General features: G+C 42.4%; 1 protein-coding gene across 6 annotated transcripts in view; it reads left to right on the forward strand.

Moving 5' to 3' along the window:
• Nucleotides 1-2,539: 2,539 nt before the first annotated feature.
• The window catches only part of AXDND1 (axonemal dynein light chain domain containing 1), a 94,190-nt gene continuing 82,073 nt past the window's right edge, over nucleotides 2,540-14,656 (forward strand). For 5 of the 6 annotated variants that reach the window (XM_032862591.1, XM_032862592.1, XM_032862594.1 and 2 more), the window contains exons 1-3: nucleotides 2,540-2,718; nucleotides 5,435-5,607; nucleotides 6,915-7,018. In XM_032862591.1, coding sequence (XP_032718482.1) covers nucleotides 2,625-2,718; nucleotides 5,435-5,607; nucleotides 6,915-7,018 — 371 coding nt within the window. In that variant the 5' untranslated portion in view covers nucleotides 2,540-2,624. Of the gene's footprint in view, nucleotides 2,719-5,434; nucleotides 5,608-6,914; nucleotides 7,019-14,656 lie in introns of those variants that run through there. The other variant, XM_032862595.1, reaches the window with a different exon arrangement.

Here is a 14,656-nt window from a genome sequence, read left to right on the forward strand (position 1 = left end):
TCATTTGTCTTTATCTCTTCTATCCATCCTCTACTTAGATACTTTTTTAAAACTAGGTTGAGAATATGAAAGATTAGTTACCTTGGTCTTCCAGTACCCAAAGGCTTGATAAACTTTAAGAGGAGCTCTCAAAATTTTAGAATCTCTGAATTCAGTTAGTCTTCTGGTTATGGTTGCAAACTAGACTGTAGAGTCACACCACCAGTGAGGAAGGCAGAAGGCAGGCTGGAGGGAAGTTTCCTTCTACCAGCTTGTGCATTGCTTTTGCCCTTCACCTGTTTGATCACTGCCAGTTCTTAGAGGGAACTAGGTGTGTGCTATATGAGTGTTGTGTGTCCTCTGTTGATTTCTTGGAAAATCTAGAGAAAAATGAGTGATGGGATAGGGCTAAAGGGCTAAAATGCTCAGCCAGCCAAGGTGTTTGACTAAGAATTACAATGGGCCACAGAGATTGTGTTTTTTTTTTTTTTTAAGATTTTTAAAAAAATTTGATAGAGATCACAAGTAGGCAGAGAGACAGGCAGAGAGACTGGGGAAGCAGGCTGCCTGCTGAGCAGAGAGCCGGATGCAGGGCTCAAACCCAGGACCCTGAGATCATGACCAGAGCGGAAGGCAGAGGTTTAACCCACTGAGCCACCTAAGTACCCCTGTATGTGTGTATTTTTTTTAAAAAGATGTATTTATTTTAGAGACCAGGATGGGGGAGGGGAGGGACAGAGGGAGAGAATCTTCAAGCAGGAGCCCCCCTCCCCACCATTGCAGAGCTCACTGGGGGCTCTATGCCACCACCCATGAGATCATGGCCCAAGCCAAAACCAAGAGCTAGATGCTTAACTGATTTTCAGCACTTCAGTCATATTTTTCATTGCTATTATCCTGAAAACCAGAAACCAGAGACCAAATCCATCAGCACAGGATAACTGTCCAGTTGATTTTCAAAACACCACATAGTTTGGGCCAGGCACCGTGATTGGTACTAGGGAATAGGAAAGTTGGGTAAGCTAAGTTATCTTCCCTTCTAAAATTTATTTGACAGACTGGAATCATCTAGACACTGGGATTCCACCCGCACTCTTTGGCATTAAGGCTCCTTTTTTTATTTTTTATTTTTTTTTAAGGTATTGAGTGGTATTAGGGAATTTGTTCATAATATTGCTAGGATTCTAAAAAGGTGTATTTTATTTATTAGAGAGAGAGTAACTCAGCAGGAGCAGGGGGAAGAGGGAGAAGCAGACTATCCCTGAGCAGGGATCCCGATGTGGGGCTAGATCCCAGGACCCTGAGATCACAACCTCAGCCCAAGGCAGACGCTTAACCCACTGAGCGCCCCAAGGCTCCCTATTAATAGAAAATGACCCCCGGTGACGGTAAGGGGCAGGACTTCAGCTCCTCCATGGTAGTGCGTTTATGCCATTCTTTTTTGAGAACAGCTTTTTGGAAAGCCCCAACTATTTTATTCGGGTTGGCTCCTCCTAAAGCGCAATCATCTTCCCTGCCTCCACCTAAAAGCAGCGTCGACCTACGAATGCCTACAGGGTGCTGGGTGGGGTGGGGATGGGGGCGGGGTGGTGCGGGTAGTGCGTAGGTGCCCAAGGAAGCCTTCACCAAGAGGTCAAGGGCAGGGGCAGCATCCGCAAGGAAGCCTCAACAGATGGGAAAAGCTTTTGGTTAAGTTCACTATGAATTCGGCTTTTTTTTTTTTTTTAATAGGAAAAACAACAAAAAAGTGGGAGAGAGCGATGGGAAAACAAATCTCTTACAGCCTGCTAGCTCCAATCTGGTGGCTGGCACCTCCCGCCGGGAGCCGCGAAGGTCGTCCCCGGGGGAGGAGGGAGAGCGACCCCGGCCCCGCTGGCGCCTGCGCACTGGCGACGACCTGGGGCGGAAGCGCCGACATCTACACTCTTGCGCGTTCCGTGAGAACCGCCCGATTAAATATGTTTGTTTTCTATGGCTGCTGAACCTATCCTGTGGTGAGAAACACCGCATCCCCGGGTGTTGGGACTCTTCGCTATCCCCCTCCTCCGCCGGCACTCCGAAGACAGCCCCCCGTGAGGGCGGCCAAAGCTCGGGGTCCTGGGTTTCTATGGCGACACGCAGGCGCTCCGGGAAAGGGTGAGGCGCGATGTCTGGCGGGAAACACAATTTGCCGGTAGCGGCTGTTGCTGTTTTCCGTCACTTCTGGTGAGCGACGCGGCGCGGACTCTGCCCTACCCCGAGTCCTTGCAGCTGGTGTGCCCCGGGGCGCTGCGAGGAGCGGGCGTGGGAGGCCGCGGACCCCAGCTCCCCGCCTGGAGCCAGGGCGCCCTCCGGGTGGGGCCAGCGGCCGGTGGGTGGCCGGAGCGTGTCCTTCCGGGCCTGGGCCCGGACCCCGACCCAGCCGCAGGCTTCTCAGCCGCGTCAGGTGACCTGAGAGAACGCGGAAGGCTCCCCAAAGAAGGAAAACCCACGCCAGAGGAATTATAAACTCTGATCCTAACAGAAGCACTAAATGGGTCTCTCTCGTTTTCTTCCTTTTGCCTGCAGGACTGTCAAATCCCAGTACGCCACTGATTTGTTTCTAAGTCCGCTTTCTGGAGCGCTATTTCAATGACCAAAGAGAGTGGTAGGAAGCCTTGACTATTATGTCTCTTCCGAAAACGTCCTCCACATTGCTAACCTCCATGTTAACACCTGAAGGCAAAAAATTAAAAGTCTCTGCATCCAAGGAGGATACAGGTAAATTTCTTCAAGGATCCCGCAGACACAAGTAACCATGGCCGTGGACGGAACTCACAGTCCCTTCCCCGTTCGGCTGAATCTTGAGATTTCGGGATACCTTAATTGGTTTTGGCTTTCTAATACACTTGTTTCAACAAAATCAAAAGCCATTCCTTTTATAGTACTTTTGAGTCAGAGCCTCAGTACGCCACCTAAAGACTGTACTTTTTTTTTTTTTTAGATTTATTTTTAAATGTTATTTTTTAAAAGATTTTATTTATTTATTTGACAGACAGAGATCAGAAGTAGGCAGAGAGGCAGGCAGAGAGAGGAGAAGCAGGCTTCCTGCTGAGCAGAGAGCCGGGTGCGGGGTTCCATCCCAGGACCCTGAGACCATGATTTGAGCTGAAGGCAGAGGCTTAACCCACTGAGCCGCCCAGGTGCCCCTGTACTTTTTTTTTTTTTAATATGATGAGTTTTATATTGTTTTAAAGCTTCTTTTTAAAGGTTTATTTATTTTAGAGAGAGAGAAAAAGTGGGGGGAGCGGCAGAAGGAAAAGGGGAATACGCAAGCATAGACCCCAGCCAAGTGCAGAGTGCAACGGCAGGTCTGGATCTCACCACCCTGAGATCATGACCTGAGCCGGAATCAAGGGCCATATGCTCAGTGGACTGAACCCCCCAGGCGCCCCTAGTTTTATATTCACCCTATTTTAGTTCCAGTAGTTGCATGAAACTTTTTTTTTTTTGTACCTGGGCTCTGACTTTAAGAAACCAGTTTGTATGAGGTTTTAATAATTATTCTAAATGACAGTGATTCCTTAAGATTTTCATTCATATAGAGATAAGTGCAGGTCTGCTCTAGAATAAGAATCAGCTAAACTCATCCCTACTCCCATTATGCCAGAACTCCCTTTAAGGGGAGACTGTGCTAAAGCCCCACCCAACTTTTTTTTTCCCTTCCTATTTCTTGTGATATTCTACCTCCATTTCAAACATTCAAGAGATAAAGAGATTTGGTAATGGGAACTTTAGAATTTTTGCTGGTGAACAGGGAAGGCATGCTACCTCCTTATAGAAATTAATGATGAGGGAGCAGAAGGCAAGCTGGGGCAAAGTTAAGCTGACACCTGAAACCCTCCCAGCACCTACCTGCTCCTGGGTGGGATGTGTGTGACACTCTTCAGATACTGCTGGCTGCCCTAAAGCCAAGGGAAGGGAAAAACAAATGGTTAACTAACAGAGATCATAGTCCTGCCAGACAGGAGTCTCCATCATTTTACCAGTGTCTTAGTGATTTACAAGCAAAAAGCATTTGTATCAATAGTGTAACTTTCAGAGACCCATAATTCAATTTTCTGGAGTCCTAACATCACCCTCTTCCATGAGTGACGTGGGAAACAGAGGCAGAAGGAAATGTAAACAAAGTTAAGTTTACCACCTGCTACTTATTGACAGAAAGTTGTAATAGAGTATAGCATTCCTCCAAAAACCTCCCCAAACCGACTTAATGTTAATGCCTTACTAGAAGAAAAACACTATAACTCAGCATTAGCCAGGCCTCCAGTATCCTATAAATCTTTAGCATATCAAAGTCCTTTGGACGCCTCCCTTTTTCCTTACCTCCTCCAAGTCCCGAGTATATCATCAGCCATTCCTCGAAACCCCAGTGCAGCCGCTCTTTCTGCCCATGGGTCCTGTCCCCGTGCTTTAGTACAATCACCTTTATTGCACCAAAGACCTCTCAAGAATTCTTTCTTGGCTGTCAGCTCTGGACCTTATCAACATTCCAAAAATATATCATTAACATAAGCCATACTTTGTGGGGGCATAGATTAGTGGAGAGTGCTATAAGCAACAACCCCACTCTCCTTGACTTCACAGGAGGCCTTTTCCTGTTTGTCCCCATTCCCTATCTTTACAACAACTCTGCCCTCCTCAGGCTGAACAGAGCACTCGCCGTACGGTTCTTACTCTGCTGCTCGCTCAGATTATTCCACTCTCATTTCCAACAATCTTCATTCTGCTTTTACTCTTAAACCCGACTCAGATCCCTTCCACTGTAGAAATGCCCCAGTTAAATCAGTTCTTCTCACCTTTGAATTTACATAGAAATAATTACTAAATAATTTGACATTTTTTTTTAAGATTTTTTATTTATTTGACAGAGAGAGATCACAAGTGGGCAGAGAGGCAGGCAGAGAGAGAGAGAGAGAGAGGAGGAAGCAGGCTCCCTGCTGAGCAGTGAGCCCCATGTGGGGCTCGATCCCAGAACCCTGAGATCATGACCTGAGCCGAAGGCAGAGGCTTTAACCCACTGAGCCACCCAGGTGCCCCAATAATTTGACAGTTTTGAGGAGAGGTTTCTTTCGTCCTTTTCATGTCAAAGGGGAAATTGGCATTCCCGTCATGTTAAGGCTGTCCCACTTAATTGAGCAGGTGATGTGGATTTAATTTTCGATTTTGAATTTGGAATAATGGAGGTTCATCTCTGTGCCTCGGTTTTTGAACCTGTGTGATGTTAGTGTGAGGAAGGAAGGCAATATGAGGGGTTTTTTTGGTTTTTTTTTTGTTTTTGACTAGATGATGTTCAGTATTTAAAATATTATTTCTAATCTTGGCAACCAGAAGCAGTGTTTGCTCTGTTAGAAACGTACAGGTGGTATTGATGAGGCAGCCTGGGAATCTCCAACTAACCACTGCACCAAGTTTTTCTTTCCTGTTACTTTCTTAGGACTTCCTGAACTAAAGGAAAAAAAAAATATGGTGGATCGTTCAAAACCCCTTCCTACATCCCTTCAGAATGAGTTCATCCCTGAGGAAGTTCTTCTTTCTCTGACCTATGCCGCCAATGCTGGTCCTTGTCCTGAAAACTTACTGCCCCCTAAGAAAACTAAAACCCCAAAAGTGAGTATATACCTATACAAAGTACATGGGAACCCATCTCTTTGGTATCCAGTTCATTAGCTATTTACTGAGCATGTTCTTTGTTAAAAACCAAAATTCAACTGAGTAAATTAGAGGAGCTCATTGGATTTATTCAACAATTCATGAATCAGACTGCATCCCATATAGGAAGTAGAAAGGAGTTCTGAGAAGTACAAAATAGAGGTTTTTTGTTTTTTTGTTTTTTTGGGTTTTTTGGCAGAAAAGGGCAGGGACAAGGAGGTCATAAACCAAAGAAAGGATTATTTTGGGCAAGGTCATCTTCTGGGGAAGGGTGGGAGCCTATCAGGCTGATTACCTCCTTTGTGCTGATCAGGAACTTCCAGCTGATTGGCTTAAAATGCCACTCCTGGGAGATGCTAGAACTGCAATTCCAGTTGCTTTGCTGATGTGAGGCTTAGCACAAATGCCTTCAATTTGGGCTTGTTTCTTTTTTAATGTTTTATATATATATACATATATATATGTATATACACGTATATACGTGTATACACGTATATACACGTATATACGTGTATACACGTATATACATATATATATATATTTTTTTTTAAAGATTTTATTTATTTGTCAGAGAGAGAATGCACAAGCACAAGCAGAGGGAGTGGCAGGCAGAGGGAGAAGCAGACTCCCCAGCTGAGCAGTGAGCCTGATGTGGGGCTTGATCCCAGGACCCTGGGATCATGACCTGAGCTGAAGGCAGAGGTGTAACCAACTGAGCCACCCAGATGTCCAGTGTTATATATTCCTTTTTTTTTTTTTTTTAAAGATTTTATTTGTTTATTTGACAGAGAGAGATCACAAGTAGGCAGAGAAGCAGGCAGAGAGAGAGGAGGAAGCAAGCTCCCTGGTGAGCAGAGAGCCCGATGCGGACTTCGATCCCAGGACCCTGAGACCATGACCTGAGCTGAAGGCAGAGGCTTAACCCACTGAGCCACCCAGGCGCCCAAGTGTTATATATTCCTGATTGTCTTTCAACATACTTTAAAATTAATTTCCTAGAATGAAAACTAAAATCATTTGCGCTAGTGTTTCCAAGGAAATGCTATTTAAAATGTGATTTACCTAAGTGATCATTATTACTACTCTCAGTCTTGATATTTTTCTTTCACTTTTGAATTGTCCCAGTTTCTGTTTTTCTGCATAGATTAAGCATTCTGCTTTCTCTTTTTTTCCATGGACTCTCCAAATGCCTTTCCAAAGGATTAACATATTTCATTTGACTAGAGCTCCCTCTGCTGTGTATTCATGTATTTGCTTTTTCTTAGGGCACTCTTCTGCGTCAGACTGACCAGGTCTGGTATCACCCTATTCGAAGAAATAAGTTCAAATACCTGATTGATCATCCTGTTTCCCTGACTGGTGCCGGAAGGTAAAGAAGGCAGATGGTAGGGAGGACGCTGATGAATAGAGTTGTTTTCTCATTTCTTGGGGAGGGGCACAGTTGGAAAATTACAGAATCAAAGATTTTATTTTATTTTAATATATTTTTTAAGATTTTATCTATTTATTTGAGAGAGAGAGAAAATGAGGGAGAGAGAGAGCATGAGAAGGGGGAGAAGCAGACTCCCTGCCGAGCAGGGAGCCGGATGCTGGACTCAGTCCTGGGACTCCAGAATCATGACCTGAGCCGAAGGCAGTCACTTAACCAACTGCGCCACCCAGGCCCAGAATCAAAGATTTTAAATTTGAAGTTTACAGTATCTTTGTTGATCAGAATAAATCTGAAGAAGACACAAGACCATCCTTCTATGTGTAGGATTATTAACTCTACTGGCTTTTGGTTTGTTTAGATTTGCTTTTTTGCATGCATTTGTGTCCTTGTCCACTTGCTCCTCTGAACCTTGTTGTACAAGGGACAAGATCCGAGAGGCAGAGTGCCTTAGAGTGCCTCTTTCATCTGCACGTTTAAGAAGAGTGAGGTAACATAGCTTCATGAAAACCTTGAAAAGCAAGTGCTTACTCCTTGGTTTTCCTCTCCACCTTTAGATCAAATCAGCAAATATTATTTGTTGTTTTTACGTCATCCCTAAAAATATTCTGACTGTCCCGGGTTTCCCTGTGAAGCTTGTGACCAGCTCATTTTCTTTGTGTAGTCTGTTTATCACTTGCACTCCCCGCATGAGATATTGTTTCATCTGAAAGCAGTAATATGTAATATTATCACACATTAATGACACATTAATTTGGAATAATAAACATTAACACATGCGTAGGTTATTTAATCTTTCTGAGTTCCATTTTTTTCATCTGTAAAAAGGGAATAATAGACTTAGTCCATTTTGTGGACCTTCCAGGGATAATGTAAAGCACATATTTTAAAGGAGATAATGGACAGTGCTATGTATGTATGTATGAATGTATGTATGTTTGTATGTAAGCTCTACACCCAACATGGGTCTCAAACTCATGACCCTGGGATCAAGAGGCATGCGCTCCACTGACTGACCAGCCAGATGCCTCTATACAGTGCGATTTAAATATAAGTTATTATGGGGCACCTGAGTGGCTCAGTGGGTTAAAGCCTCTGCCTTCAGCTCTGGTCATGATCCCAGGGTCCTAGGATCGAACCCCGCATCGGACTCTCCGCTCAGCACGGATCCTGCTTCCCCCTCACTCTGCCTGCTTCTCTGCCTACTTGTGATCTCTGTCTGTCAAATAAATAAATAAAATCTATTTAAAAAGTAAATAAATATGTTATTATTACTTAGCTATGTCTCAGTGCTAGAAAAATTGGCAGGAAATTGGGCTATTAATTTTTGTGGCCTGGGGCTTAAGTGTCAAAGTATCTGTATTTTATTTTATACATTTAAATCATGGTTATAATTATCACTAGTTATGATTAGTAGTTATGAGATGTTTGAAGTACTTTGAAAAAAATAATAAGCTATATCTGAATATAGCACTAACCCAGTATTAAGGTTTTAATGTCAAATGACTTCTGACTTAGAATTTTGAAACTGTGATCTGTATTGTGGTAAACAGGGTAATGGCCTCCCTACAGAATGTTCTCACTATACCTCAGAACTTGAATATAGAATGTATGCCTTACGTAGCCAAGGAGACTTTGTGGATGTGATTAAATTAAGGACCACAAGATGGTGAGATTAACCTGGATTCTTGGGATGGGCCCAACCTAATGGCCTGAGTCTTTAAAGTGGAAAAAGAAGGAAGTTGAACAGGTCAGAGATGGAGGAAGACACAGTGGAAGTGTGAGAGAAGGAATTCAGCCTACTATTACTGGCTTTGAAGATGGAGGATGGGAGGACACAAGCTAAGAACTACTCTTGGCTTCTAGAAGCTGGGTATGGCCCTCAGCTGGTAACCATCAAGGAAACAGGGATCTCAGTCCTAGAACCGCAAGGAATTGAGTTCCTCTAACAACTCCAGTGGGCATGGAACTGGACCTTCCCCTAGAGCATTCCAGAATGGAATACAGCCCCGTCAACACCTTGATTTTAGCCTGTGAGTCCTGTGTTGGACTAATGACCTACAGAACTATAACATAATTTGTGTTGTCTAAGCTGCTAAATTTGTGATAATTTTTATGACACCAGTAGAAAATTAATACACATGTATAACTAATGGTATTTATAACAAGAGGTAACTTGTCTGGCAACCTTAAATATTTAGAGCACAGCAGTAAAATATAAAACAACCCAGCAATAGCCTCTGAGTAATACTTTTTGACAGCTTTATCAGTCAGAATTTAGTGCAGAAAATAAAACCTATTTTAAGCGGTAAATCAAGTGTTTACAAAATTCTTGGAAGGGCTAGAGAAGCAGGTATGTAGCAATACTTTTGGGAATAACTCTCAGAACAGGGTGGAATTAACCTACCATCCTGTTACCTCCAAGGCTGTCACTAGAGTTCAGGAGTTTGCCCACTTAAATAGACATTTGTCCAAAGAAGGTAAAAATGGGCAATATGCACATGAAAAGATGCTCAACATCATTAGCCATAAGCAAATGGAAATCAAACCTGAAAAGATACTATTTCTCACCTACTAGGATGACCAAAGTCAACAAGCAGACAATAACAAGCATTTGTGGGGATATCGACATCGGAAGTGTCATACGTTGCTGGTGGGAATGTAAAATGGAGTGGCCTCATCGGAGAATAGTTCCACAGTTCCTCAAAAATTTAAACATAGGCTTACCATATGCCCCAGCACTTCCACACCTGGTTTATACCCAAGAGAATAGACAATATGACTGCACAAAAACTTAGAATGAATATTCATGGAAACATTATTCATGCACCCCAAAAGTGGAAACAAACCAACTGTCCATCAGTTGATGAAAAAATAAACAAAATGGCATATACAGTGGAATATTCTTCAGTCATAGAAAGGAATGAAGAAGTACAGATACTTGCTACAACACTGATGAACCTTGAAAACATGCTAAGTGAGAGAAGCCAGTCATAACAGGGCACATGTGTGTTTCTATTTATATGAAGTGTCAGGATAGGGAAATCCATAGAGACAAAAAGTAGACTGGGGGTGGGACTGGCGAGAAGAGTGGAGAATTACTGCTGATGGGTAAGGGTTTTTTTGGGAGGGGTGATAAAAATAATCTGGAATTAGATACTGGTGATGGTCATACAACTTTGTGAATATATTGAAACTTGTAAATTGTGAATATAGTAAAAACTTGTAATATACTAAAAACTTGTAAACTGTATTCTTTAAAAAGATGAATTTTATGGTATGTGAATGATATTGCAATTAAAAAAAAAATCCCTTAACTGTGATCCAAGGATCTGGAAGCTGAAATCAAGAAGCTGTCCCTGTGGTTACTGCACTGCCCTTATGGACTGGGGTAGCTGGACAGTGGATTCTGGAATGTTTCAGGAAAACCACTTTTTCATGATGATGTTGGTAGAATCAGCCAAAGACATGGCAAGAAAGCGATTCCCGTTTTACTTCTACCTCTGAAATCTTGCAAAAGTGCATCTACTTGCAGAAGTTAGTTCATACCCAGGACCTTAGCTTCAAGGGTGTCTGGGAAATGCTTTCCAACCATTGAACTCAAAGAAGGACCCAACACACACTAGGGCCTGCCATATTCCAGTACTGACTTAGGTGTCAGAAACATAACCAGACTGTCCTCAGGACACTTCTAACTTCATAAGTCATTACTTGAATTGTCAAGAAAAGATTATATTGTGTTACATACACTCTGCTTAAGGAAGCTGTCAAGTTTTAAATACATTTTAGAAAGACAGTGTTTTTTTTAAAAAGCATATCTCAGCTATTTAGAAAATCGATCTCTCTGAAATACCTCATTCCTTGACGTCAGATAAAAAACATGCTTATGTATGAACATAACCAGTGATTATTTGAAGAAAAATTTGAAGTATGAACTCAGTGTAATTAACTGGGGGATCCAGTTTTTGTGTTATGGCTAGGAATCAAAGTTTGTTTTTTATTTTTGTTTTTGTAAATAAAAATAGATTTTCCAGGGGTTCCTGGATGGCTTAGTGGGTTAAGCCTCTGCCTTCGGCTCACATCATGATCTCAGGGTCTTGGGATCAAGCCCCACAATCTGGCTCCCTGCTTAGTGGGGAGCCGGCTCACCCCGTCTCTGCCTGCCTCTCCGCCTACTGTGATCTGTCAAATAAATAAATAAAATCTTAAAAAAAAAAAAAAAAGATTTTCCAGAGGAGTAGAGACAAGTGATTTACCACAAGAATTTTATCAGAAATAAAACAGATAAAAAAAAATTTATTTAATTAGTTGACAGAGACAGAGAGATCACAAGTAGGCAGAGAGGCAGGCAGAGAGAAAGGGAGAAGAGAAAGCAGGCTCCCTACCAGGTAGAGAGCCCAATGCGGGGCTTGTTCCCAGGACCCTAAGATCATGACCTGAGCCGAAGGCAGAGGCTTAACCCACGAGCTACTCAAGCGCCCTAAAACAGATTTTTTTTTTAAAGATTTTATTTATTCATTCGACAGAGATCACAAGTAGGCAGAGAGGCAGGCAGAGAGAGAATGGAGGAAGCAGGCTCCCCACCAAGGAGAGAGCCCGATGCAGGGCTCGATCCCAGGATCCTGGGATCATGACTTGAGCTGAAGGCAGAGGCTTTAACCCTCTGAGCCACCCAGGTGCCCCAAACAGATTATTTTTTAATGAGATTTACATACCAACACATAAACCAAATGTTCCCTATAAAAATAAAGATAAGAAAATAAAAATCAAGTAAGATAACTGATTATTTTTATTTTTAAAAAGATTATTTATTTATTTGACACACAGAGAGAGAGATCACAAGTAGGCAAAGAGGCAGGCAGAGAGAGGGAAGCCGGCTCTCTACTGAGCAGAGAGCCTGATGTGGGAGTTGATCCTAGAAACCTGAGACCATGACCTGAGCCAAAGACCGAGGCTTAACCCACTGAGCCACCCAGGCGCCCCAATAATTTTTGTAATAGAAATATAAGAGGGCCCTAGAATTACTTTTTGAGAAAATTTGACAGTTACCAAACCAACATTTCCTTTACAAAGATGTGTATGTGTGTATATGTATATGTATATGTATGAACCATTCATTATTTTTATATAACAGTTGTATTGGCCAATCTCTAGGAGTTATTGGTGTGATAGTGACTAATGTCCCATAACCCTGAGAGCAAGTTTTTTTTGTTTTTTTGTTTTTTTTTATTTGTCAGAGACAGAGGGAGAGAGAGTAAGCGAGCACAGGCAGAAGCAGAGGGAGAAGCAGGCTCCCTGCCGAGCAAGGAGCCTGATGTGGGACTCGATCCCAGGACGCTGGGATCATGACCTGAGCCGAAGGCAGCCGCTTAACCAACTGAGCCACCCAGGCGTCCCTGAGAGCAAGTTTTTAAAAACATAACTTTATTAAAAAAAAAACTTTATTGAGATAGTTTTGACAAAAAAAATTGTGTATATTTAAAGTGTACAACTTAGTGTTTTCGTAAATGTATACATTGTAAAAAGAGCACCACAATCAAGCTAAATGACTTATCTGTCACCTCTATATAGTTACCATTTGTGTGGATTCGTGTTTGCGTGTGTGTGATAAGAAGATAAATTTAAGATCTGTTCTCTTAGCAGATTTCAAATATACAATACAGTATTGCTAACTATCATCATTGTGCTATACATTAGATCTCCAGAACTCATTCATCTTGCATAACTGAAACTTTGTACTTTTTGACCAACATCTCCTTGTTTCCCCTTTTCTCCCCGTGCCCTCATCTGACATAAATGAAATCATACAGTATTTTTCTTTGTCTGGCTTATTTCACTTGGCATAATGTTCTCCAGCTTCATCCATGCTGTCACGAAAGGCAGGATTTCCTTTTTAAAGGCTGAATAACATTCTGTTCTCTCTATATATACACATTTTTTTTATCCAGTCATTCATTAGTGGACATTTAGGTTGTTTCTATGTCTGGGCTCTTGTGAATAATGCAGCAATAGACAAAGGAGTGCAGATATTTTGCCAAGATCTGGATTCATGGGGTGCCTAGGTGGCTCAGTTGTTAAGTGTTTGCCTTTGGCTCAGGTCATGATCCGAGAGTGCTGGGATCAACACCCACGTCAGGCTCCCCACTCGGCAGGAAGCCTGCTTCTCTTTCTCCCTCTGCCTGCCACTCCCTCTGCTTGTGCTCTCTCTCTCTGTCAAATAAATAAATAAAATCTTTTAAAAAATCCAGATTAATTTCCTTTGGATATAAACCCAGAAGTGGGTTTGCTGGGTCATATGGTAGTTCTATTTTTTTTTTTTTTTTTGAGGAAGCTCCATTCTATTTATCATAATGGCTATACCAGTTACAATTGGGGGAGGGGCAGAAACATGAAAATCATATGCAGTAAGTGGTGTGATTATAACTGCTATAGGAAGGTGAATCTGGCAGAAGTGTGTAGAGTATACTAGAGAGAATTGAGAATCCACATAAAAAGTAGGTATAGCTTGGACTAGTGATTTGGCATTGGCAACAACAGGGTCTGCTAGAATGCTATGAGGGTGACTATAAAATTAATAAATGTTAGTGGTGGATGGGAATTTAGGGCAGTGGTTGGGAAGGAGTCAATTATGTATGCTGAGCTTTTAATGGATAGAGTGGTGGTACTTCCTGACAGAATTAATGAGGATAGGAGGGTGGAGAGTTAGAATGGAGGGAGGCTTATTCGGAGGTATGTAGAGGTAACAAATGTGATCAGGTGAGATTTGATGGCATTGCTCAGAAAGTGTAGGGTCAGGAGACAGGTGAGGCTGTAATGTTGCAGAGCATTTCCATTTAGTAGACAGGAAGTCACAGAGGAGTTCAAGAAGGAGAGGTTGAGGCAAAAGAACCAGGAGTCCAGTAACACAGAGGATAGAGGAAAGGAGAGTGGTTTTAGAAAGAAAGATGGTCAACCCTGGGAAATATTACAGGGAAATGGTGGAAGAAAGGAACTGATGACTTAGCGGTAGAAGTCATCAGCTTTCTAGAGTGGTTTCAGAAGAGAGGGATGGAAATTAGATTGCAAGGAAATTTCAAGAAATCAGATTTCAAGAAATCTGATTAACGTCTGATTAAGACAGTGAGAGATCTGATAGATCCTGATAACATGACAGCCATGCATGGTCAAGGAAGGACTTTTAGAAGGAGAACAGATTTGAGTTACAGATCAAAGTGACTATTCCAAGGGAGGGGAAAGCAAACAGAGAGTAGATTGGTGGAACGAGATCCCAAACGAGATGTGGGTAAGGATGAAATCAAGGGCGTCAGTGGAGGAAATAACCCTGGGGAAGAGAATACATCTTAACCTGAGGTTGACGGAAGGGAAAGGATTTGTGATGTGAAGGAGAATGATGAGGTGGAGAAGAGGGAGAATGGGGAGGGGGTGGCTCGTGTCTAACGCCTCTGCTCTTAGTGAAGCGTGAAGTAAGGAGACTGGTTTTGTGCCCCGTTTTACCCACTAGAAGGATGTGTGTGGATCTTATCCACTCTTATCCAGTAGCCAGACAGAAAATTTATTTTGTAAATATATTTTTCTTAT

The sequence above is a fragment of the Lontra canadensis genome, unplaced genomic scaffold (assembly GCF_010015895.1).
Source record: "Lontra canadensis isolate GAN:19392208 unplaced genomic scaffold, GSC_riverotter_1.0 scaffold24, whole genome shotgun sequence".
Classification (NCBI taxonomy): domain Eukaryota; kingdom Metazoa; phylum Chordata; class Mammalia; order Carnivora; family Mustelidae; genus Lontra; species Lontra canadensis.